Below are 26,971 nucleotides of genomic sequence, written 5' to 3' on the forward strand. Positions count from 1 at the left end.
TTTACTAACCTTAGTCTATGTGCCTATTTGCAAACCGTTGCGATGGTATATAACTTAGCGACGGTATAGAAAACTTTTTAAATAAATAAATAGTGAGAGGTCGATCAGTGAGGGTTCTCTCGGACAATGCAATGATGTTGGCTTATATCAATCACCAGGGCGGAACCAAGAGTCAAGCAGTAGCCCAGGAGGTGCAAGAGTTAGTTCTTTGGTCAGAGCAGCATCTGGAGTGAATAGTGGCATCCCACATAGCTGGGGTCAAAAATGTTCAAGCAGATTGCTTGAGTTGGGCGGTGCTGGATCCGGACATGTGGGAATTGTTGGAGTCCACGATACAGCTCATTCACGAGAGCGGTGGGGCTTCCCCCATGTGGACTTAATGGCTACTCGTCTGAATGCCAAGGCCTTTCGATTTTTCATTTGGAGGCGAGGGCCAAGGGCGTTGATGCTCTGGTATTACCTTGGCTGCGGGGGGGTTCTAATTTGTCTTTCCTCCCTGGGCGCTTGTGAGCAAGGTGTTACGTCGCATAGAAAAGCATCAGGGAGAAGTGGTCTTGGTGGCACCGGAATGACCGTGGCATCCGTGGTTCGTGGATCTGGTCAACTTGGCTGTGGCCGGACTGATTTGCTTTGGTCATCTGGAGGGTCTTCTGTGTCAGGGATCCATATTGTCCAGCCAGGTTGCTCACTTTTGTCTAGCGGCATGGCGTTTTGAGACGTAGGGGTTATCCAGAGGCGGTCATTACTAATTTATTGGAAGTCAGGAGGAAGTCTACTAATATTTCCTACATACGGGTATGGAGGGATTTTGAGTCCTGGTGCTCCGCTAAAGGTGTTCGCCTTCTCAGGGTGTCAGTCTCTGAAATTTTGTTCTTTCTGAAAGGTTTCGCCAAAGGCTTGTCTCTCAGCTCACTTAAAATTCAAGTGGCAGCTCTAGGTTGTCTTCGTGGCAAAATAGATCCTCTATATCTGTACATCTGGATGTTATTCAATTGCTTAGGGGGACAAAGAATTTGCGTCCTCCACTTCTGGTTTGTCCATCCTGAAATCTTAATCTTGTCCTCAGGGGTTTATGTGAGGCTCTTTTTGAACCACTCTGGAGAGCGAAGCTGAAGGACTTGACTCTTAAGGTTGTTTTTCTGGTGGCCATATGTTCGGCTAGGAGGATTTCTGAGTTGCAGGCTGTCGTGTCAGGACCCATTCCTTTCGATTTCGCGGGTCTTGTTGAGGACAGTACCTTCCTTTTTGCCGAAAGTGGTTTCAGCGTTTCGCATGAATCAGACAGTGGAGCTCCCAGCCTTTCCCACAGTGGATGCGTCCGCTTCTCATGCAAGGGAGCTCAAGTTGTGAGATGTAAGAAGAGCTTTGTTGAGGTATCTCAAGGTAACTAATGACTTCAGGAGGTCAGATCACCTTTTTGTTCTGTGGAGCGGACCGAAGAGGGGCTTTCAGGCTTCTAAGGCTCCTATTGCTCATTGGGTTAAGGATGCTATTGGTTCCACTTGCATTATTCGTGGTCATCCAGTTCTGGAGGGATTGCTTGCTCATTCTATGCATTCTCAGACGGCCTCGTGGGCGGAAGCTCAGCTTGTTTCTCCACAGGAGAATTACAGAGCAGTGACTTGGAAGTTTGGACATTTTTGAAAATTTGTTGTGATTAGCTTGGGTATAGATTAGTACGGAGGAACTGCAAGTAGCACATGTAGTTAAGTAGCAGTGTCAGTAAGACTTTCTATGTCTCCATCTGCTGGAAGGGAGGCAAAACCCAGGAGTCTGGACTGATCTGTGGTACTACAGGAACGAAAATTAGCAGGTAAGAACCAATTTTTCTGTATAAATTCTGAATCATATTCTGCTTTTGAAGGAGAATCTGTTGCACAGGCTGTAATCATCCATTTAAAGGCATTAACTGCATCATGCAGTCTGCTTCACCAGCTTGTTATCTTCTTTCACACAATGTGAGGCGGTTTTGTTTAGTGGTGATTATTAACAGTGGCACATTCTCCTGTCTGTGTGTTTACTTTTGCTCATGTTGCTTCCTTTACTTTCTGTGTGCATGTGTACTGTGGTAAGATAGAACATTTGTTTTAATTACCCTGTACTGAAGTGAAAAGCAATATATGTTAGTATTTTTTACAGGTTAGTCAGATTATATATAGTGTAATCTAAAGTCTTGTAAAAGTGAAAAGATTTTTAGCTGGGTTGCAGTTGCCTTTTCCATTTCACAGAATTGCAAGCAGCTCTCCCCTAACTGGGATAAATTGGTCCTAGGAAGTCATGCATTCTGGTTGATTGGGCGTGCACTACATAGTTCATAACCAAGGTGCAGAAGTTTGGTATCGTATTGCAAAAAAGGGAAATCTCATTTTTTGTGTGCTACATATTTTCTGAACCAGAGCCCTCTACTAATATGAAGTGAGGGCCTACTTTGGTGCAGGAGAGGGACAACTACATCACTTGGTCATCAAAGGCCTCCACTCTCTCCCTTCGCTCTGCTTCATGCTCTCGCACTTCCCATCGAGCAGCATGGGACATGCAGGTATGGAACTTCTAAAAGTGCCAACCAGGAGAGCATCTTGTACTGTAAGAGCCAGCACATCTACTGGCAGCAGTGGGGATTGGGTTCTGTCACTCTAAACTAGGGGGGCATGGTGGGGGGAAGAATGATATTGGGATTTTTTTTTTTGGGGGGGGGAGGGGGGTTTGCCTGCCTCTAAATCCAGTGCATAAATGGTCTTGCATAAATGTGATATTCAAAGCACAAGTCAATTAAAGAGATCTACACCAGCCTTCCTGAAGTGCAGACAATTCCAAAGCTAAATCTGTTGCCTTTCCTTTCAGAACTGAAGGGTCCTCTGTGCGCTGCTGTCCAAGTGTTTTCTGCTGTGGAGGGCTAAAGACAGGTCTTCACACTCTTTTTCCATATTGTCTCCTAGGGAGACACTAAAACAGCATGGTGCTGGGGCTGGGGGCACCAGGAACATCTCTGGGACCAGCAAATTCCACGTGGATTTGGAACATGAATTGGCAGACCTGCACGGGAAGGATGCGGCATTGCTGTTTTCATCCTGCTTTGTGGCCAATGATTCCACTCTTTTCACACTAGCCAAGATGTTACCAGGTAATGGGATGTAAGCTGCAATTGCTCAGCTCATGCTACGAAGCTAAGGCTGTTCTGTGATGGGATTGGGTAGGGGCAGGTGTCATTATGATGGAGAGTCCTGCATCCCATTACAGTAATGAAAATATTTGAAAATAAATAGAACTAATATTTTAGTCCTACAATTCCAAGTTTTAAGTATCAATCCTATTGGTAATATTTGGTGTTAATATTGTATTAAAGCTGTCTGGCCTATGCTGACAATCGTGCTTGCGCTGTATAGAAAGGATGGGGCATTAATTTCTTAAGAGATAGCAATACCTTTTTAATGTACATTTTTCTTACCACCAAGCAGGTTTATCATACACTGAAGGAGAACCTGTATTAATGAGAAATAGATAAAAACATAAAATGTGCCATGCTAAGTCGCCAAAGTCCATAGAGCCCAGCATTCTGTTTCTGTCTTGGTCACAAGTAGCAGCAGAACCCCAATAATTGATCTATTTCTTGTATCTCCTAGGGATAAGCGCTAGCTTTCCCAAGTCTACCTGGGTAATAACGGTTTATGGACTTTTCCTTCACGAGCTTGTCTAATCCTCTTTTGAACCCCAAAGTTAATGTCCTCCGTTCTGTTGTAGATTCTAGTTTGGCTGTTCTGTGATTGGAGGACCTCTGTTCAGAAGAAATCGATGTATTCTAGTAGCCAGGCTGCGACTGATTTGAGGCAGAGACTATACAAGATCCTCTGCTGCTGACTGAGAAGCTTGAAGCCTGTCACAGCAGGCAGGTCTCTTTCACCCTTCTTACTTTAATCTCTCCTCTCTCCATCTTCTTTACTTGCCTACCTCCCTATTTCACCTTCTCATAGCTTCCTCTCTCTCCCACTTTTTCAGCTCCAGTTATTAATTAATGATTAACTTTATTTATTTAATTTTTTATACTATGTAGTCATCCATTCCCTGTACGTACCCATATCAGACCAGACGCCTGCATTTTGCCTCCCTTCCAGCAGATGGAGACAGAGAAAGTTTTACTGACACTGCCATACAACCCAATGTGCCATTTCAGTCCCACAGTATTTCTGTCTACAGCAGATGAAGGAGGTGCAAAACCTGCAGTTCTGTATTTTATTTTTATTTATTTAAAAGAATTTAATGACCGCACTCTCCAAGATTTGGGTGGTTTACAAATATACAAGCATAATGGAGAAATTACTTACCTGATAATTTTGTTTTCCTTAGTGTAGACAGATGGACTCAGGACAATGGTTTGTGCTCCCCTGCCAGGAGATGGAGATGGAGTCAGATTTCAAAGCTGACGTCACCCTAGATACATCCCTGCAGTGACCTCAGCCCTTCAGTATTCTCTTCAAAGATCACTGTGGACATACTATTGGAAAAACTTGATTTAAAACTGTAACTGTACTCAATCAATCATAAACTAAACCCCAGTAAGAATATAGATGTCCTGATCTAGGGGATTAAACCAGACTCCTCATCGACCAGCCTCGAACCAAAGGCAGAAAGGCAAATAACGCTAACCTCATTACCCTGGTCTCTAAGCGATTGATAGACTTAGAGGCTTCTTCCACTGACTAAGTTTCCTGGGCCGACTGTCGCTGGCATACTGCTCCCCAACCAGAAAGACAAGCATCGGTAGTAAGAATTACCCAATCTGGGACCTTCAGATCGACTCCATGTACTAGATTGGACGTTAGCACCAACCAAGACAGACTGTCCTGCGCATAACCCTTGAGAGGCACAGGCCGATGAAGTTCCTCTGATAATGAATTCCCCTGTGCCAACAGAGCCCTCTGTAGCGGTCTCATATGCGCAAAGGCTCACAGTACCAACTCCAGCATTGAAGCCATCGAACCCAGAACCTGCAAAAAATCCCAGGCTCTGGGCACTGGCAGCGTCAACAAGCACCAAAATTGCCTGTATAACTTGCACATTCTTCTCTGTCAGAAACACCTGGTCTTTCATGTCGAACTGAGCTCCCAGATAGTCGAGAGTCCGAGACTGAATTAGGTGGCTGTTTGCCAAATTCATCACCCAGCCTAGAGGTTCCAGTGTATGAATCACCTTCTGCACCGAGGTGCGACAGTCGTCCTCCGACTTTGCCCTGAAGAGCCAGTGGTCTAGATAAGGGTGTACCAGTACCCCCTTGCGCCGTAGAGCCGCCGTCACCACCACCATTACCTTGGTGAAGGTGCATGGTGCCGTGGCCAGCCCAAAAGGGAGAGCCTGAAACTTGGACATGCTGACCTAGTACCATAAACCTCAGAAAACGCTGGTGATCCCATCAAATGGGGATATGTAGGTACGCCTCTAAGCCAGGAACTCCCGATTGCGCACCGCCACAATTACCAACCACAGGGTCTCCATTTGAAATCTCGGAACATTTAACGCCGTATCTATCAGTTTCAAGTCCAGAATCGGGCGGAAAGTGCCTTCTTTCTTTGGAACCACGAAGTAAATTGTTGACCTCTGCCCCGTTCGTCCAGAGGAACCGGAATCACAGCCTTTAATCTCTGCAACCTGTCTAAAGACTCTCGAACCGCCCGACGCTTTTCTAATGACCCGTGGGGGAGACTAGAAACAGATTGCGAACGGGACGAGCGAATTCTAATGCGTAACCATCTCTTATTATGCTGAGGTCCCACTGATCCTGAATGATCTTGGCCCACTCCCCGTAAAATCGTGCTAGACAACCCCTTATACAAGGAATGACGGAGTGGACTGGCCTTGCCTCATTGTGAGGATTTAGCCCCTGTAGCCCAACCTCCTGTGGAAGCTCTGAAGGACCTTTGACTGCCTCGAAAGGACTGACCTCGGTGTGAACTGCTTCTGCGAAGCTGGGGCTCCTCTCGCTTGACGAAACCTTCTGCCTTCCTGAAACCACAAACAAGACTGAAAAGACCGCTTGCTCTTAGGCTTGTCCTCTGGCAACTTGTGCACCTTATTCTCACCCAGCTGTTTCATCAAGTGTTCCAGATCCTCTCCTGTTGTGCCTTATTTGTTTGTTTTTAACAACTTTAATCAAACTGGCAACAACCCTCCCTCTCCTAAGGCTGGAAAACAGAGCTGTCCAGCTCAAATCAGCCAAACTTAAAGAAGGAGAGGAAGGTGAAACCAAAAAAATAGCCAGAAGTTCAAAAAAGGAGAGGCAAACTGAGGAACAAAACCCCAGCTGCCCTAAGCCAACAGTTGCCTAAGCAGCCTAATGAAGAGGAGGGATCTGGACCACCAGATTTACACCCCACGGATCAACGGAATGAGCGTACAAAAAAGTCCCCCAACCTCCAGCTCGTCCACCTCAACCAAACAGGGAAGGATCTCCCAGGACTCAAAAAAAACCATTGGGAGGAAGGCTCACAAAAATAAAGAACTCGCCAGACTGCAGAACTGCAGGTTTTTGCACCAGCCACCATCTGCTGGAGACAGAGAAATGCTGAGGGAACTGCAGGTGGCACCAGGGATTGTGACGCAGTGTCAGTGAAAATGTATCTGTCTCCATCTGCTGGCAGGGATGCATAAACCCAGGAGTCAGAACTGATCCGGGTATGTACAGGGAACTAGGGATGACAACGAAATGGTCTGATTCAAATGAAACTCCGAGACTACCTTGGGCAAGAAGGATGGAACGGTACGAAGCTGTAACGCTCCTGGAGTCATCCGGAGGAACTGTTCCTGACGCGACAGTGCCTGTAGTTCAGAGATGCAATGTGCTGAGCATATAACCATGCAGGGAAAGACTGCGAAGCGGCCAAAAGGAGGGCCCTGCCAAAAATTCTAATTCTAGATTAAGATTCCACAAGGGAATCCGTCACTGTAGGGGGGGTGCTTCACCCCTTACAAAAAATGGGCTACATCCGGATGAGCCGACAGGTGGGTCCCGTTCACCTCTCCCCTGAAACTGGAGAGAAGCCGCTACCTGGACCTTCAAGAAGGTAAGGGTCAAACCTTTAATTCTGGAATTTTTGCAGGACACTTGAATAGTGTCCTATTGGCTCAGGCTTAAAATTTTATGCGCACAGATTTCAGGCGCCTAGGCAGGACACGGCGAGGCACACAGCTCATGCACCCTGGCTTTACCTGTATTCTGCGCTTAGTAGGTTGTGCACGTATGCACGCGTGCAGAGCTGACGTGTTGCACATACCAACGTTCTATGCAGAGGTGTGGCGAATGCTTATCTGCTCTAGTTAAAAATAATTTAATGCCCTTCGAGTATATTTAGAGGCCTTTTTTGAAGTGTGCCAAAAACCATTTACTATCCAGTGCACCTTAATTGCAGGCATGAAACTTTTTCTGCCTGAGAGTATGTATGTTGTGAAGCTTTTGTTGTATGTATGCTCAAAATGTGTTCAGTTTTATTTACTTTTTTTTTTTTTACTGCTAAAAACATGAAGACATGAAAACAACCAAGTTCAGTATACACATCGAGGAACTGTTTTCATGCCTTTGATTCATGCCATGGCTATTTTTCTTCTGTTAAGGAGCTTTATAAGCCAAAAATTATTTGCTGTTCTAATTATACTGCCTGTATGGAATGATTTTCCTTGATACAAATGGTGGTGATAGTTTTCTTTGTGGAGCAAGTTTACTTGTATATCTTATTGTGAAATTTAGAACGATGATACAAAAAAAAAAAAAATCCAAAAGACAAAGGTTTGAAAGAAATCTAATGTGCTGCAGATGAGGAACAGGAGGCCCATCTGCTGTGCCCAGCGTCATTCCCAGTGCAATGTCATAGACCCCAGCTGATCCTTGGCTTTCCTCTCACTTCTTCACATCCAAGGATCTTGTGCTTGCCTGTGACCCGGACTGGCCACTGTCGGAGACAGAATGCTGGGCTCGACGGACCATGGTCGGACTCAGCAAGGCACTTTAGTTCTTATCTGACCTATTTCTTATTAATGCAGATTCCCCTTCAGTGTATGGTAAACCTGCTTGGTGGTAAGAAAAATGTATATGAAAAAGGTATTGTTATCTCTTAGAAATGAATGCGCCATCCTTTCTAGAGAGTGCAAGTATGGTTGTTAGCAAAGGGTTGGAAATCTATATAGAAAACTTAGGAGTCTAAAATTTAGCTGGATAACATCAGGGCATTCTGAGGCAGAGGTAAGTTATCTGGCTAAATCCAATGTTCAGAGTTAGCATGATAACTTAACTCTGGTCATGCCTAAGAGTGCTTTAAGATAACTGGCTATATTCAGTAGTGTGACTGCACCACTAACTATTCCTCCAAAGTTAGCCCAATGTATTCAGTGTTAAGTTCTAACCGGCTAAGTTACTTCATGGCCAGCTTTGAATATCTACACCAGAGGATCCCTAGTGGCTAGAGGATGGAAATGAAGAAAAGGGGCAACCTTTGTTATCTTTAGGTGTAAGATCTCTGCATATCAGTAACCTGCCCCTAAACAACTTGCTGAGCAAACCTGATGGACCATTTTGAGTCTTTGCCATCATATATTTAACTGTGATCACCCCAAGGTTCAGGTAAGCCGTATCTCACTACCCTCTTTGCCCCTTATTGTGTTACCATGCCCTTGAATTTCTGCATCCAAAATATGATTTTGCATTTTTATTAATTTTTATTTTTTTTTGCATTGAATCTTAACTGCATTTGCCCACACCTCAAGTTGTTAGGTCACTTTTCATTCTGTTTGTTCCTAAAGGGGTATCCACTGTATTGCAGAATTTAGTGTCATCTGCAAAAAGAGATGGGCTTTTTCCCTTCTAATCCACCTGCAGTTAGGACTGTCACCTTAGGGGGTGGGGAGACCTCCCTCTGCAGTGCTGCAACTTGGAGGGGTTCTCCTGCTCCAGTATCGTTGCTGACGAGGGCCAGGGAGGGGATGGAGGGAGGAAGAACCCTTCTGGTGACATAGCCTGCCGCAGCCTCTTTCTAATGACACAGCAGCACAGAAGCTGAGTTCTGTGACAGAGCAGCCCTTGTCTCGCCCTCCTCTTCCGACAGCCCTACCTGCATCTGAGCAGAACTGGATCCAGGACAAATCCCTGCGATGCTCCGCTTATCGCCTTTCTCGGAGTGAATTTTATTCACCCTTACCCTCTGTCACTCTGCCAGTTTGGGATGCACCACCAGGCTGCGCAGTTTGAGCCTCCTGTGCCAGACAGCATGGAAATCTTTGCCAAAATCTAAGTAAATTGCATCCAGCACATGATCTAATTCTCATCACCTGATCGAAGAAATTGATCATGTTTGATACTGTCTCACTTGTAAAGCCATGCTACCTCGGATTCTGCAGCCTGCTGAATTCCAGATACTTTTTTATTTTTTTTCCAGATTCATATTTCACTTTTCAGCACCTCAGAGTAGATTATATTCAGGTACTGTAGGTATTTCCCTATCCCCAGAGGGTTTACAATGTAGATTTGTACCATTAGGAGCTGTGGTGGGATTTGAACCCTGGTTTATAGCCTGCTGCTCTGACCACTAGGCTACTCTTCCACTTTACTACCCTTTCTAGAAAATGAAAACGAAATGAAATGGAAAACAGAAAAATGTTTTTGTTTTAAAGGAACATTTTTACAACTTGATGATAGATTTTCCATAAAAGATTTTGGATTTGCATGTAGTCTTTTTATGCAGGTTTATGTAACTGTATGACAGAATTTTCTGTCCCTAGCCTCAGAATGTATCTATCAGTTGCTGCAGGAAACTGGGCGTTGTCTATAGAGCAGGGTCAATGCTCTGTGGTCTAGGACAGCACTCGTGGTTTTGTATGATGTGCGTTTCTTGACCACTAATATCATGGCTTTCTGCCCAGTGCTGGACTTTTCCTCTATCATGAGCTGTGAGTACTGCTGAAGCAGATGAGTCAGCCCTAGGGAGGGGCAAATTGAGGGTTCCACAGTTTGATCCGCTGCCTTCTCTCATAAGCAGGAGTGCAGCACTTGTTAGTGTGGCTGTTGCCTCCTTTGCCAGCTTAGTTTGAAGTCTGAACCACATGAGGCAGTGGAATCCCATGAGACTACAGGAGGAGGCAGGTTAAGTAGTGCTGCTCTGTTCCCGCTAGCATGGCTGGGAGTGGTGGAGAGGATGATAATGGGGCAGGGGAAGGGAGACTAAAGAAGCTGATTTTTTTTTTTTTTTTTTTTCCCCCACATACACACAGTCTATCCTCTCCACCATCCCCAGCCATGCCATCTGGCTAACTGAGAAAGCCGGCCATTCACTGAGTATTGCCCCCAAATATATTATGATGCTACTCCTGAGTCATACACACACAAACATATTTCTATCTATCTATATGTATGTGTGTATATATGTATATACTTAATGAGGCTGCACCCTTTCTCTACAGTGTTTGTGTCCTAGATACACAGTTTGATATAGGCACCACAGAGCTTTTGTCCATCGATCCTGTGCTGGAATCATGATGTTTATTCCCTCTTTTCTTTGGTTCTTTTCTCCCATGTAGGTTGTGAAATTTATTCAGATTCTGGAAACCACGCTTCCATGATCCAGGGTATTCGCAACAGCAGAGTCCCCAAGTATATCTTCCGGCATAATGACGTCGGCCATCTCCAGGAACTCCTGAAGAATTCTGATCCATGTGTCCCAAAGATTGTAGCCTTTGAGACGGTCCACTCCATGGATGGTAGGCCCCAGGCAAAGGACACCCAACTTTTTCAGATAAATGGAGGAATACTTTTTTCTGTAACTGATGCTGGAGAGTTGACTGATGATCTCAGCAATATTTCCAGCTGGTTTTCAGGGTTTTGCTAATCTTTTTTGTAAATATCCTAATTTTTTCTTTTAGCCAATGTATTTTTGTTTGAGTTTCTTGTATAAACTCTGCTGTGCAATGAATGTGGCCACCCATTAATTCTGCATTATGCAGTTGTATATTGCTAGCAGGTCATCTTTGTTTGGAAAGAGTTTTGTGATGTGGGATTCTTGTGTCTGGAGTCAGAAGGTGTTGCTTGGCTGTATTTTGTCACAGGTGCTGTGTGTCCATTGGAAGAAATGTGTGACGTGGCCCACAAGTATGGCGCCATCACCTTTGTGGATGAAGTGCACGCCGTAGGACTGTACGGGAGCCGAGGGGGTGGGATAGGAGATCGTGATGGTGTCATGCCTAAAATGGACGTCATTTCTGGAACACTGGGTATACGCATGCTTGTATCCTTCTTATCTGTTAGCAACCTATAGCAAGTAGGTTGAGTGAACATAGCCCACTGTGCTCTTGATGGTAAACCTGTTTAAACAGTAAACATTTATCTTAGCCAGTTATCTACCAGATATGTTCTAATCATTTTTTTAAAAAATGCAAATACAATGTTTGAGTCTGCTAGATTAAGGTATATCTTTAGTGTCTTCTTCTGCCACACACCAGCAGGTGTTGTAGAATGCATGCCCCTTCCCCCCACTCCCCATTGATGGTAGGCATCACACATGGCGATCCCCACCCACAACTATGCAGACAGGTGTCAAAGACTGCAAGCCACACCTCTCTCCCCTAATACTGGCAGGTTAAAAAAAATGGCATGCCCCTCCTCCTTGCTTTGATGCTGGCAGGTGTCGCAGATGGCACGTTACCTCCCTCCATCCCCATGAGCTTGGCCTTAGTACCGCTTCCGGTGAGCACAGAGAGCACACAGATTGTCTAAACCCAGGATCATGCTGTAATGCCTTGGGATCTTACTTACATGTCTGTGTTTGTGTCATGAATGCTAGCTTTCCTCAAGATAATTTTATGGATGTTTATCCTAAATCATTTTCTCCAGTAATCCGCCACCAAGATTAAAAACGTGTGTTTATGGTTTTCTCTTTGGATTCCCAGGCAAAGCTTTTGGTTGTGTTGGAGGCTACGTGGCAAGCACCAGCTCTTTGATAGACACTGTTCGTTCCTACGCTGCTGGCTTCATTTTCACCACCTCCCTACCTCCTATGCTGTTAAGCGGTGCACTGGAATCCATCAGGGTCCTGAAGAGCGGGGAGGGCCAGACTCTGCGACGTCAGCACCAGCGCAATGTCAAACTCCTGAGGCAGATGCTGATGGATGCTGGGCTTCCTGTGGTGCACTGCCCCAGTCATATCATTCCAATCAGGGTAATGATCTGTCCTTGCTATCCCACTCATACCCTTCCAGCTGGAATAGCACTTCATGGACGTTTATATCTGAAAGTATTTCAGCCTTGGTGTAGATCTCTAGGGAGTAAAATAAGACTGGTGGGAGGTTCAGTCATATGTATGTTGTAGAAGGCTTACGTCAAAAGTATGTTACTGGGCAGCAATCATATCCTGAGAGAGGGTATGTGTTTTAGGAGCTAACATCACTGGACATCATCTGTGTCTTCCTGGAACAATCTTCCAGTCACTTCTCTCAGTAAAGAGTTACTGTGTGATAGTTTTCAAGTTTCCTAAAACATTTCTGGGTAAGAGATCCATGCCAAACTTACTGAGGCTGTAACTTTAAAGTAGCTCTTTAACAATAAGCCACTGCAGTGCAATGTGGATTCGTTTTCTGGGAAAAAAAAAAAACAACCAACTGCTTTCCCATATAATTCACAGTGATATAATATGGAAAGATTTTTTCAAAAGTCCATATTTAAGCAATGCCATAAGCAAATATGAGCTATGAGTTGCAGAATAGCCTGATGCAGGCAACCAGGAGGTCGCATTTTTACAAAGCCACTCTTCTTAGGGCGGCTGCTTTTGTCCTGAAATACCCATATAGGTGTTACTTAGTTTCGTATTTGCTCTTCTAGTTGTTTGTTGCCCTGCTTGTTCCTTACCTTGGTAGCTGCTGGTCTGTCCAATCCTGGTGCTTCACTTTTCTGTATGTTGGCTCTTCCACTGCTCATTGCTACAATGAAACCTTTCTTATTGTCGCATCTGAGCAGAAAAGAGCTTGTCCTGAAGGGATTGCGCCCCAACTGCTTTGCTTAGCCAATTCACTGCTTGTCTTTCTGCAAAGATTTCAATTTAAGGTATCCTTAATAATGGTGGTGTTTTTAATTATGAAGATGTGTTCACTGGGAGTTGCCACAAGGCCACTGGTCTTTCAGGCGTTGTTCACCTGGGCTGGATTTGGACCTGCAACCTAATGGTGACAAGTTTTCAGTTTGTACATAGCAGCAGGTTTTGCAGAATGATGTCTGAGAAGCCAATGTCTGGTTACTCGCGTGTATACACGATTCATAGCTATTTCTACACTTAGGTTTTTTATTCTTGTAGGTTGCAGATGCAGCTAAAAATACTGAGATCTGCAATGAACTGATGAGCAAGCATAACATCTATGTACAAGCAATCAACTACCCCACGGTCCCCCGAGGGGAGGAGCTCCTGCGTATCGCTCCCACTCCGCACCACACCCCGCAGCTAATGAGCTACTTCCTTGGTGAGTGCAGCTGATCCTGGTCTGAGCCTGCTACACTGCGGGATAACGGCCCATGAGTTACACGCATTGTGTTCTGTCAGGCACGAAGCCAGTGGCTGAAAAGTGTGCATGGAAGGAGACCAGATGTGCCCTAATCAGCATGGTGCTGCTCTTGTTAATCCTGTGCTAGAACAGCAGGGTTTTCTTAGAATGTGCGACTGGCTTTAAAGATAACAAGAGTGGCTGGCCTGATGGATCAGTGGCAGTGCTGGAGGGGGACGACCGAGGCTGGGAGTGCTGTGGATCAGTTGTAGAATCTATTCTGTATAGTCTTCAAATTTATGATAGAGAGGAATGCTAGTTATCTAGATCACGTCTAACCTACCTAAGACTAACGTTCACAAATATTGTATTTCACAAGAAAACACATGTGTTCTCTCTGGGCAGCAAATATTCATAATATCCCTGGTAGTTTAAGTGGTTTATTTTTTTTATAAAGCACAATTTCCCCAAATCATTTATGAAGTGGGAGAGATACATGAAATTGAAACGTATGTAACGATTGCTATATCAGTGTTTGCTAGATGTACATAAACCAGAAGGCTGATCAGGCAGTGTGCATGGAGTATCAGTTCATATTACTATATTGATATGACAGCACCTTTCGTTGTAGGTGGTGGAATTTCTGTGACTCTTCCCTGCATGCCGCACAGTTTGTTTAAGATGGGGACATAGGAGCAAGTGTTTCTTCTCTGCCATGCAGGACTGCATTTTTTCAAGCTGTGCTACACCTACTCTCCCTGTGAGCAGAGTGCAACCAATAAGGCCTAAGAGCTTGGCTTCTCTTCTTGGGCCATGCATAGAGAGGAGAGGGGACAGCGGGTGTTGCCGCTGGACTAGAAGGGCAAGCAAACTTTTCATTGCAGCAGGTTGGGAAGCAGTGATATTGGAGGGCTTGCAGTGGACAGAGCTGGGGCAAAAGAAAGCGCCGTAGAGGGGCGGGAGAGGCCAGGGGAAATGGGGGTGGAGTGATGGGTGAAAGATGGAGGGTTTTGACCCCTAAATGTTTTATGAATAGGACATTGTCATGTTTTTAAAAGGGGTTTTGTTTTTCTGAAATGAGCCAGAGAGCCAATCTCACAAAAATAAATACAACTTGAGGCATTCCAGTACAAATAGCTGAAGAGTGGACAAAAGAAAGAGTTTTAAAAAGAGGGTTTTTCTGAAATAAGGGCCACACCTTTTATTCCAGATACATGTATACATACAATTGGATGTCTTGGGGGGGAAATGGGGAAGCCATGGAAGCAGGCCACAGACTAGATGATCTTTTGAACATTAGTGCTGTAGGTTTTAGGAATTTCTCTTGGAAAGTAAGTACAGTAAAAGTCAAGTAAACAGCATCCCTTACAAAGCCAAATTACCCAGTGACACCTCTCTCTTTAACTCAAAAAGCTGTGAGTGCATTCAGAGAGATGAAAAATGTGCTTAATTTAGAGAGAAACATCTCTATTTTAGGCTATTTTTTCTTTTCTTCCTTACACTTTGGAGGTCCCATAGCTTTAATAGAAATTGCTTGGGTGAAAAGCAACTGAACATAACATGTAATGTTTCAAGATTTGCATGACCTAGGGGGGAAGTGACTGAACAACACTAGATGGCCACTCTGAAGGTCTCCTTTTCTCCACACCTGTCTGCTTTAAGCTCAGGTCTCTTCAGCAGCCAGCAGTATTTTGTGTTTTATGTCGTCTTTTGCCTGTCTTTACAGAAAAGTTATTGGCTACCTGGCGGCATGTGGGCTTGGAGCTAAAGCCACACTCGTCGGCTGAATGTAACTTCTGTCACAGGCCTCTGCACTTTGAAGTGATGAGCGAGAGAGAGAAAGCCTACTTCAGGGGCCTGAGCAAAGTGGTGACAGCCAGTGCTTGACGGTACCCTCTCAAGCTTTTAGAATAAGTGTATCTCATGGAGAAATTAGTCAGATGTATGAGTTAAAATTAAACTTTTAACACACATTGGTTTTTGCTTTGTATTCAAGACTGTGTATGGTTAATATTGGTGATCTTCCATGAAAGACTGGAGGTTGCTGTAGGTGATTGATCAAATACTTTTTCAGGTTCTTCTCGTGTTGGAAGCTTCATCAGGTAACATAAAAATGCAGCCAGGCCATGAATCCTAGAGGTAGGGAGGGGCAAAAGGGGAATTGGTTTCAGGCAATAACCAGGAGGACCCCCGACTTCTAAGGCCTGGCGTATTGATATGCAGGCATAAGGGAAAAAGCACAGGACTGCTGCTAGGGCACAGTCCATAAGCAATGTGTGTTAAGCAGCAGTCCTCACCCATAAAATATGCTGCCAGCAGAAAATTTTTATAGGATATCATAAAGCTTGGGATAACTGCATGGAGCAGAAGTTATTACCCTTAAAAGAAACATGGGACTAGCCTGCAAGGAGTGGCAGTTGCTACCTAGGGAATCTTGCTGGGCAGACTGGATGGAGCATTTGGTCTTTTTCTGCCATTCAGGCCAATACAGTACAGTGCGCACTGGAGCGCACTGTACTGTATTGGCCTGTATCCGGTGGAGCACAGTTAACCCGCGTTTGGACGCGCTAGCTTTACCCCTTATTCAGTAAGGGGGTAATAGCGAGTCGAAAACGCGTGGCCAACCCCCCCGAAACTAATAGCACCCGCAACATGCAAATGCATGTTGATGGCCCTATTAGTTATTCCAGCACGATTCAGTAAGTAAAATGTGCAGCCAAGCCGCACATTTTACTCTCAGAAATTAGCGCCTACCCAAAGGTAGGCGTTAATTTCTGCCGGCACAGGGAAAGTGCACAGAAAAGCAGTAAAAACTGCTTTTCTGTACACCCTCCGACTTAATATCATTTATTTATTTATTTGGCACTTTTATATACTGATATTCATGTAACAAGTTACAAATCACCTCGGTTTACATTATAACAAAAACATTGCAAAAGTATGCATTACATTAAACAGGGGAGAACAAAACTTGGATCCAACGAAATGGGGTTAAACAAAGAGAACTGGGATAGGGTATTGCAGAGGAAATACATTTCATAGCAATATTAAGTCGGAGGTCCCAAAAGTAAAAAATAATTAAAAATTTAAAAAAAGATACTTTTAAAATCAGCTCGCGGGTTGAAAACCGGACTCTCAATTTTGCCGGCGTCCGGTTTCTGAACCCGTGGCTGTCAGCGGGTTTGAGAACAGACACCAGCAAAATTGAGCGTCTGCTGTCAAACTCGCTGACAGCCGCTGCGATTGCCAAAAAAGAGCCTCTTTTTTGGCCTGTGCGCGTGTCTCCCGCGACTTTTACTGTATCGGCCTGTTAGGTGCCTGCATGGCAGCCTGGATAGCACTACAGAAATATAGTTAGTAGCATTGAAGTATAAAGCATATTTGAATTCAGATGAGATGAAAGATTTTAATGGAAATTGACAATCAGAAAAGTGACTTAAAGAAGCAGGACTTGTAAGTATGAGAGTCTGTAACAAGAAGTCAGTTTAAAACAGTGGGACAGATTCTGCCAAACTTGTTACCTCCTGTCATTGAAAGGAGCCTGCCATGACATAAGAGCTCAAATGGCTTAGATACATTTGAGAGAGAGGCCACAACCCGGCTGATGCTACTTGTATTCCATTGTGCCTAGTTTAACAAATGAATGGCCTTTCCCTACAGTTATTTTGGAGGAGTAGTCCACTCCAGCATCAGCCCTTCATCCTGTTAAGTGTATCAAAACTGAGAACGTGAAACATTTTTTTTTCCCCAAGGTAAGCTTTGTAAAATGTATAGCAAAGTAAGGAAGCACAATAATTCTAGGAACAAAATGATGTCTGAGTAAAGTATTACATTTTTATACTCCTAGCCCAATTTGCCTTATAAGGGAGCAGGCTACTGCTTAGAAGCACCCTGAAATGCCAGAGCAAATTAAGTCTATTGCAAGGGAGTGGGTGATGGTGGCTGGAAGAGGGAAGTGATGGTAAGTAGCATACATTCAGTGGCATACATTCAGGTCTAAAGGATTTTTGAGCATTGGCGTTCTGAAAGGAAACTTTGATTCCAGGGATTCTGGATTGTTTCCAGGAGGGTCTGAGAGAGGTTTGGCCTTGAACTCCTTGTAGGTGCAGGTGACAGCTATCACCTGATACAGGGGGTGGATTTTAGGAAAGCCTTTGTCTTCTCACCAGGTTGTCTCGTGCTTTCTGTGAAGAGTAAAACATATTAGTCCCCCCGTAAGGCCTTTGGTTACTTCCTAGGGTCTTAATTTGGTATTATCCTTCTTAGTAGGTCCACGTTTTGAACCACTTAAAGAAATCTCGATTCAGTTACTCACCTTGAGGACTGTTTTTCTGGTAGCAATTTGTTCTGCACCAAGGGTCTTGGAGCTTCAGACCTTATCCTTCTTAGAGTATTTTTTTTTTAGGATGTAGTCAAAATTTGCATAATATTGTTCTTTCTTCTGAAGGTGGTTTCTGCTTTGCCTTTGTTTTGCAAGTGTACTGATGAGACCACTTATCACTAACGTTGTTGCCTTGATGTGCGATGTTTGCTTGTGCAGTATCTTAAGGTTACTAATGATTTCAGGAAAATGGACTGTTTTTGTTTTGCCTGTTGGTGAATGACGTGGGGAGGCTGCTTTGAAGGCTTCAAATGTGGTGGATTAAGGATGTGATTACTGCAGAGTATGTAGATGGTGGTAGTTCTTTGCCCAAGCAAATTAGGGCTCATTCTATGGGAACTCAGGCTCTGTCCTGGGTGCAATAGTTCTTGATTTCCCCAATGGAAATCTGCACGGTGGTGATGGTCTTCTCTCTATTCCTTTGCCAAGTATTATTGCTTGGTTATGGGGGCTAAACAGGAAGCTTTCATTGCTGCTGAGGATGAGCTTGGCAGCATCCCACCCTATTTTAGAGTAGCCTGGGTACTTCCCATCTGTCTGGACTGGTCTGAATGGTTGAAGAGAAAGGAGAGATACACCTTACCTGATAAGTTCCTTTCCTTGAAATTATTTGGATCAGTCCAGAACCCTCCATATGCTGCCAATCTCTGATTTAAATTTTCGTATGACATGTTACACTCAAGAATTATTTGAACAATCGGATCTTCTTTTCCAGTGTACATTTATGAACAGATCTGTTCTTTTCTATTTTGTTACTTCTGGTTTGGAAGCCTTTTGATTTACAAAAAAAAATTTAATTGTACTGGTTTTGGTATGATATGAGATTTATATGGATCTGAGGAAGTGACATCAGCTGCTCAATATGGGTGCTTGAAGCTTATGGCCTGTATGGTGCAACTTTAAAAGTGGCTTTCATACATGATTCAACATTCTTTGCGCCTTGTTTTTTTGGCAAAATTGCTCTTTCATCGATGGCGACCCATCTGAGAACCGTGGATTTAAAAGAATTCTCCTTCCCCAGGGCTGTGGCTTACCTGAAGGAAACTAAGCTCGATGTGGCTGGTGGTGCTCTGCTCAAGAAAGACAGACATGCCTGAAGTCAGCGCGGAGAAGGACAGTGGCCTGGCAGGACCTACCAGAGCAGAATTCTCTGCCTGGTTTAAAGCCTAAACAATATCGCGGCTGTTAAAGAAATTCAGGACGCTGTGGGGGACTTGCGGCACGATGTTGATGACCTGGGCCAGAGAGTGTCAGAGATTGAACAAAAGCTGGATGAGCCCTCAGAAGATGTGATGCAGCAATCCAAACACATTCAACAGTTAAAGCAATTGAAAGAGGAACTTACTGATAACATGGAGGATTTGGAAAATCATTCCTACAGGAACATTAGGATTAGAGATTTTAAAGAAGAGGAAGGTTCTCCTAATTATCGTATGCTGGTTCAAGGTATCTGCAAACATATTTTGAATCCTCTGATCCAGATGTACCAGCAGTGCAGATTGATAGGGCTTATAGATCCCTGGGGAGAGCACCAAATAATCGACCTAGGGATATTATAGCCTGCCTGTATGATTTTCTCATAAAAAACAAAATAATGCAGAAAGCAAGAAATATAGGAGTGAGTTCATGGTAAGGTCTGAGGCTACAGATCTTCAATGATATTTCTGCTATTACCCTACAATGACAATGTCACATGAAGTATATTATAGATTCTTTGCATGCTGATAACATCCAATATAAGTGGTTGTACCCATTTGGCATTTCTTTTACCATCAGTGGACAATCCTATACTGCCCACACACCAGAAACTACAGAAGGCTTTCTGCATCAGAAGGATATTGATATCAAGGAGGCCAGTGTGGACCCTCATCATGGCCCTCGTAAGGACATGAACCGATGGCCGCAGATTGGCAAAGGGGGCAAACGCCTGCTGAGGAATTCTAGCAGGGATCCCTCACCCAATAAATGGAACCTGACTTTTGTTTCCAGCATGTTCCTGGTTTTAGTTCAAATTGTGTCAAATATGCTCTTTATTTTCTTTATCTGCTGATTTTAATATGGTCATTGTATTTCCATAGCAACTGTTTGTGATCGATATGCCATAACCGTAGATGACATTCCTCTTGCTTGATGTGATGCATTTGTTATCACACATTTTTTTGCTTCTTCACTGGGGTTATTTTGGATTGGGGGGTGGGGCAAAGAGGGCCTAATGTGTTCTAGGCTCTATTTAATTTGTCCAGCGGGTTAGCTGATATAGTTTTCTTTATAGATTATTTTCTTGGTATGGCTGATATTAAAATTGTATCATTAAATGTGAAAGGGCAAAATATCCCTCGGAAGAAGCAATTATTTGAGGAGACTAGGCATAGTCATGCCTCTTGTTTTTTATTTGTTTTGTTTTTTGTTTTGTTTTGTTTTTTTTCAAGAGACACATTTTATTTAAAAAGATGAATGATTATTGAAGAATAGATCTTTTCCACACATATTCTTAGCCTCCAATACTTTGCAAAAGAAAAAGGGGGTGTATGTATAATGTTTTCTAAAGATTTAAAAGTCTAAGTCTTGGATAGCAGGAAAGATAGGGAGGAGAGATAATTAGCATTACTGGTTAAGATAGACTCCACCCTAGTAACTTTAATAAATGTGTATGCCCCTAATGTCACCCAAGGAGCATTTTTTGGGAGACTTGAACAAGACTTAAGTGATTTTATTCAGGGTCACATATTGGTGGGTGGAGACTTTAGTCTCTCACCAGTCCTCATGTTGATAACTCATCCTTACATAAGGATGGTCTAAAGGCACAAAGAAATAGATGTTTTCAAGAGTCGTGGGGCCTCCAAGATCTTTGGTGGATTTTGAATCTCTCGGGGAGAGATTATACCTTCTATTCCAGAGTACATAACACGTCTATTCTGGAGTAAGAGCCATTTGGAGATAAATTTTGGGTCCAAGGGTGCACTTTGTGCAGCATAGGTCCAATTCCCTGGTTGGACCATGCACCCATTTATGGGAATTTTTGGTTATTACAGAATGATAAAGGTCAGCCATTCTAGAGGTTAAATGATTCATTGCTGACTAATAAGAGCATTTGTAAGGAAATTCAATGATAATCATAAAATTGTGAACTTGATCTGGCATGCGAGAGCGGGGGCCATACATTGGTTCTATTAGCTATCTATGCCTGGGCCTTTATATTTAAAGTATTACGGAAGATTGGGATGGGTCACAATTTCTTGACCTAGTTATATGCTATATATTCATCCCTGAAGGTGCGTATAAAGGTCAATGGATCTTACTCCGATATTTTTGAGTTAGGTAGGGGTACCAGGCAGGGGTGCCCGTTGTCACCTTTATTATTTGTTTTAGTGATGGAACCACTGATGAGAATGATTAAGCAAAATGGGGATATTAAAGGTATCCTAGTTGGCTATGTTCAATTCAAGATATCTTTATTTGTGGATGATATTTTATTTACTATGCCCAACCACATCTGACTTTACCCGTATTAGTTCATGAAATCCATAGATTTTGCAAGGTATCTGGTTTCAAGGTTAATATGAGTAAATCGGAATTGTTGAATGTCTCCCTTAATGATACCCAATTGGATTCCCTTAACAAAACATTTTTGTTTTAAATGAGGTACTCATGGGATTCGTTATTTAGGTATTCAGTTGGGGCCGTATTGGAAGAGACTATTTATGAATTACTCCCCTCTCTTAGACAAGACCTCTAAAGATTTGGATATTTGGTCTCCCTATAATTTTTCCTGGTTGGGTCACATAGCTGTTATCAAAATGACTGTCCTGCCCAGATGGCTTTATTTCTTTCAGTCTCTCACTATTGAAGTCCTCCATGCTTTTCTGCTCTCAATTCATAAGAAAGTTTTTCATTTTATCTGGAAGGGATGACCAACTTGGGTGTCTAAACGGGTACTTTTTCTTCCCAAAAGTAGGGGTGGGCTGGCTGTCCCTGACTTTATGAAATATTTTGCTACAGCCCATTTGCAAGCTGTTTATGAATGGTCTGCCCAATCAGCCCATAAGTAATGGATTTATATAGCGCATGCTACTCTCCACCAAAGTTCATTATATTGTAGAATTTGGGGTTTGCCAGGATTAGGCAGGCATCCTACTAATACCAATCCCTTTTCATTGTTGTCATTGAAGTTATGGCGCTATTGTAGGAAGCATTTGACGGGTCTCCAATATTATTCTCCATTGCTACCTTTCGGCATGTATAAAGGGGTTTATAGTCTGATTCTTTGTCTCTATTTTCCCAGTGGATTCAGAAGGGGATATGGTGTTGCGGGTAATTATTCCATGATTCTAAGATAGTAACTCTTGCTGATTTACAGCTTCAGTTTAATCTCTTAGATTCTGAATATTATCAATTATGTACAATTATCTAATTGTCTCACTTCATCATTTCTTAAAACTCATGCTGCTAGAGTTATCTGATTTTGAAGAGTTATGCTTTCAACAACGTGTTACTAAGTGGCTTATTTCCAAATTGCATATTATGCTATTTCCCAAACATAGTCCACCATTTAAACATGTGCTTGGTTGGGAATCTAATTGGGGGAGTTGTTGGTCCCTTGAGCAGTGGGAGAAGTGTTGCATGGCTATAGCTAAGAGTTCCATCTCAGCTACAATTGTAGAAACTATAACATTTTGTATAGTTGGTACTTCACCCAATGCATACATTTTTTCCTACCTACTCTGACAAGTGTTAGAGAATATGTGGGCTAACCAAGTTTTTTTACCGTATCTGGTGGCCCTGTCCAAAAGTTCTTCCTTTTTGGAAATGGATTCTTTACTATGTGCACTGACTGCCCTGGCCATTAGGTTTGATTCTAAGATCTATCTCCTTTCACAATACCCATATAGTTGGTCGTATGTTGAAAGGAGCATGATCACCTATTTATTGGGTGCGGCACGGCAGGAAGTGGCAGCTTTTAGAAAATGGGAGGCTGTGCCCTCTTCTACTTCGATTCTTCGTCTGCTTTGGAATCTCCATAATTTATCTTATCTGTCTGCTGTTGGAAAGGGCAAGGTGTCTATTAATGTCCAGGTTTGGCAGCCATTTCTTCGCTGGTACCACTGGCTCCCTTAATATTACCTCTGCAGGTGCGCTCACCTGTTCCTTGATCAATTTATATATGTTCTGGGGATTTCTATTCCCTTTCACTTTTGCTTGTTTTCATTATGTTCATTCTCTTCTGGGGTTTCCCCCTCTGATTATGTCACCCATTCAGCCTGTCTTGTTTATGCTGTGGGTATTGTGGCCCTGGGGTGGCATTTGGGGGTGGGGATATAATTTAACTAAAAAAATTGTTAGCAGTCATATCTTTCATTGTGCGCTTATTATGTTGTCAGTTTATGTGGCATTATGTACGACAATTGTTTTCAGAGTTGTGTCTCTGATTCTGCTACAGTTAAATATTTTTTTTAAATTTAATATTTATGTTGTCCACAATTAACTTGTTACAGATAATAGTGGTAGGCTGAGGTCAGCACAGATGCAGATAGGAGTGACAGCCGCTAGTCTATTGTCCTCTTATCTGCTGGTCAGGGTGAATAATGCATTGGTCTGGACTGGTCTGACTAGTTTCAAGGAAAGAAAATTCAGCTAAGCTGTAATTTCTCCTTATTGACTGGTCAGGGACATGCAATCCACTCTATTATAGTGTCAGTTAAAACACTATCTCACACAAGCATGGGCGATTAAGAACTGGCTCTACTTTTTTCATCATTAAAAGGACTGACTTTTTTTTTTTTACACAATATATATATATCTATTTGCATCTCACTATTCCCTGATGAGATGGGTGAGGTTGGATTCCTACCTGCGCTCTGCTTCCAGCTGCTTTAACATCCCTTTGCTGCAAAATAGCGCCCATGAGAACCATATCTTATAAAATATTTTGCTGATAATTTAGCATAGCAGCGATCTTTATACCACCACCAGTGATGCCTTTTGGTTTTATGCCTTTCTATCATGTCCCATCACACTCTGGGCTGCCTTATATAAAAAGTGTTTCCTGTGGACATAAAGTTGAGTAAAATATTTTTAAAACATGCTGCGCGAGTCTTTCTACTTCCGCCACTACATTCTAGTTTAATCTCAACTCATTGGCCCTTTCCAAGCCCCATGCCCTGCGGCTGAGAGAATCCTGCTGTCCAACCACCTCTGGAATAAAGCATTTTAATTTATCAATTGAACTTTTATGCAACAAATATAAATAGGTTAAAATATTGTAGCAGGAATGTAAATTTTGTATGAAAAGAAAACATCTTTCCTTGTTCCACTTTTGAGAGACAAACCTTTGCATAGCTGAGTGCCTATCTGTTAATGATACTGCTGATCAGGTGGGCACACTGAAATAGACAGCTGCCCGTACAGGAATGCAATGCAGCTACTTTAAGTTCAGAAAACAAGGTAAAACTGAGAAGAATTCACATCCTTGGTATCAACACACAACACAGCAACACTTCTTTCAACCAACATGGAAAAATAGATTTGCATAGAGGCTACATGCTAGTGTCTTCCCCCAAGCTTTTCTAGAGGACAGACGGGGATCTGGTCTATAGTTAAAAGCTGTGAGTTGGACTGGGTGTTGCTGTAAGAAATCCCTTTTTCACTCTGCCTCTGTTTGCCCAGCAATAACTAGTTAATAATGCAGTTAGTGTGTGTGAAATGTTTTGCTAATCTAGTCTGTCCCTGTTTGGGGCTGTGTTTTTGATGTATTCAGCTGTGAAGTGTGCTGGCATTCTGTTTCAACAAAATGTACTGTAAACCCCAATTATTTTTGTTAAAGAGTTATTGAGAAGTGGGGAAGGTGGGTCACTGGTGCCATTTGGTGCTAGTAGGCCGCCTTTCTCTTTCTAGTAAGATGCCTGCATCAGGCACTCATTTTGTGTGTTAAACTTTTATCAGCAACAGGTGTCGCCTGCTGGAGCCAAACTTGAATAATGCTGTGGTATCTGAGTAGAGCAGATAGTACTTCTTGGCCTTGGAGCTCTGTAGTATAGGAGAGGAAAGTTCTGGCTCTTGACTGTAGGCACATTGGCAGATGGCAGCAGTAGCACAAATGATTGAGCAGCTTAAGCACCCAGTACAGCTCAAAAACTCACCAGCTCTAGGTCTTGTGGGGCAGGGGCAAACATGAGTGTAAGCACTTCTTTTTCACCCTATACCCCCCCCAAAAGCATCTATACCAGTTGGAAACCAGTCCTAACATTAGGGAGTTGTCTGGCTACATGTTGCTTAGTCTGACCCTGAGAGTTAGGTAATCCCAGACACTGATGCAGTCATGTGCTGCGAGGTAGCCGGAGGGCCTTTGCGTGTAGCTTATGTTTCCCGCGTTTGATTCCCATTGTTACGCTGGTATTATCTGCGTCGGCTCCCACTTTATGAACACCTGCCCTTGGATGGGAGTGGCTCTTCTTCTTCTGGCTGCGCTGCCACACCTGCTCACAATAATAGTTCATTTTGGATGGGTAATAAATGAGGTTCATGATGTCTTTGTACCAGGGATGGCGGCTGCTGCTGGAAAGTGGGACAGGATCATTTAAGTGACTCTGAACTTTCTCATGTTTTGGATTTTGGATTTGCTCTCCTACAATGACCACAAGCTGGAGTTTCAGCAGTGTCCACTGGTAGCCATGTTCTTCGGTTTGACAATAATATGTTCCTGCATGATGCTGCTGGACCTGCCGAATCACTAAGCCTTGGTCAAGTAGGAGAATCTGATTTCCTGCTGTAACCTGAAAAAGAAACAGCTCAGCAGGTTAATATACTTTTCTGAGATCTACAAGAACATTTTAACAAAAATCAAGAACCATCTGTCTCTTGCTGCAGTTAGGGCACAGTGCTAGAAAGCAAGAGATAAGGATTACCTTAATCCAAAACTGAAAAAAAAAACAGAAAGAGCCTGCAGGTTTACAGATATAATAAAAATGGAGAAAACAGAGCTGAACAAAACGTAATAGACTTTCCATCTTACAGGAGTAGGCAGGTACTAGGGAAATGTTGAACAGCTATAGACTTAATATTGTAGTGGTGCAGTAATTTAAGAGCAGCTGTTGCTGTGGAAAGACACACGCACAGCCACCATGGGAGAGGTTTGTACCCATTCTCAGTGTGACTTTCAGGCCTCAACTGCTGTTGCGATGGGAGGATGCACGGGCCCGTGCACTGAGAGAAGCTACTGCCTCATCTCACTGTGTATAGCTGTTGCTGTCGTGTGAGGATGCAAGAGCCTGACCACTGTGTCAGAAGTTACTGGCTTGCCTCAGTGTGATCTTTAGGCCTCAGCTGCAGCTGTCATGGGAGGATATAGGAGCCTGGGCATTGAAAGAAGGTACTGCCATTACCACAATGTTACTTCCGGGCCTCAGACACTGCTGCGGCGGGAGGAAGCAGTAGAAGTTACTACCATGTAAAAGAAGTCAGGTCTTAACTGCTTCGCCGTGGGACTTGAGGACAGGGGCCTGTGCACTAGGAGAAGGTACTACCTCATCTCATTATTACCTCCGCTACAATGGAAGGATGCCCTGCCTTGGCACTGGGAGAAGTCAGGAACTCTGAATCTGGCTGAGCCCTTCTAGCATTTTTTTCCACACATGAGGGGTGGATTTGGAAAGAGAGTAGTAGAAAAAGATTTTGGCCTTTCCTGCGCGGGCATGGCTCGCAGGAAAGATGGCCGGCGCTCCTACCATGGGACAGGGGCCGGCCAATGGCACGGATACCCTGTCACATGGTAAGGGCAAAGGGCCATCGGCGCCATTTTTATTAGTGGCAGCCGACGGCCCGAGAGTGGGAGATCGCTCCCGGTGCCCCACTGGACCACCAGGTAATTTTAAAACATTTTTGGGGGGGTCGGGAGGGTGGAGGCTAAGGGGTCAGTTTTAAAGGGTCGGGGTGGGGTTTTTTTAATCTGGTCATCGGCGCCATTTTTATTAGTGGCAGCCGACGGCCCGAGAGCGGGAAATCGGTCCCGGGGCTTCCACTGGACCACCAGGTGATTTTAAAACGTTTTGGGGGGGGGGTTTGGGAGGGTGGGGGAAGGTAAGGGATTAGTTTTAAAAG

At 43.6% G+C, this 26,971-nt stretch overlaps 2 protein-coding genes across 3 annotated transcripts in view; one reads left to right on the forward strand and one right to left on the reverse strand.

The window, feature by feature from the left end:
- LOC115090465 (5-aminolevulinate synthase, nonspecific, mitochondrial-like) overlaps positions 1–15,487 on the forward strand; it is a 39,257-nt gene extending 23,770 nt beyond the window's left edge. For both annotated transcript variants that reach the window (XM_029599593.1, XM_029599592.1), the window contains exons 6-11: positions 2,937–3,121; positions 10,552–10,731; positions 11,077–11,241; positions 11,917–12,185; positions 13,314–13,476; positions 15,224–15,487. In XM_029599593.1, the coding sequence (XP_029455453.1) occupies positions 2,937–3,121; positions 10,552–10,731; positions 11,077–11,241; positions 11,917–12,185; positions 13,314–13,476; positions 15,224–15,384 (1,123 nt within the window). In that variant the 3' untranslated portion in view covers positions 15,385–15,487. The remainder of the gene's footprint in view (positions 1–2,936; positions 3,122–10,551; positions 10,732–11,076; positions 11,242–11,916; positions 12,186–13,313; positions 13,477–15,223) is intronic.
- A 7,823-nt stretch (positions 15,488–23,310) lies between these two features.
- LOC115090467 (semaphorin-3A-like) overlaps positions 23,311–26,971 on the reverse strand; it is a 202,923-nt gene continuing 199,262 nt past the window's right edge. Inside the window, exon 17 of the mRNA XM_029599594.1 lies at positions 23,311–25,647. Within this exon, the coding sequence (XP_029455454.1) occupies positions 25,192–25,647 (456 nt within the window). The 3' untranslated portion in view covers positions 23,311–25,191. The remainder of the gene's footprint in view (positions 25,648–26,971) is intronic.

This window comes from Rhinatrema bivittatum, chromosome 4 (genome assembly GCF_901001135.1).
Source record: "Rhinatrema bivittatum chromosome 4, aRhiBiv1.1, whole genome shotgun sequence".
NCBI lineage: Eukaryota > Metazoa > Chordata > Amphibia > Gymnophiona > Rhinatrematidae > Rhinatrema > Rhinatrema bivittatum.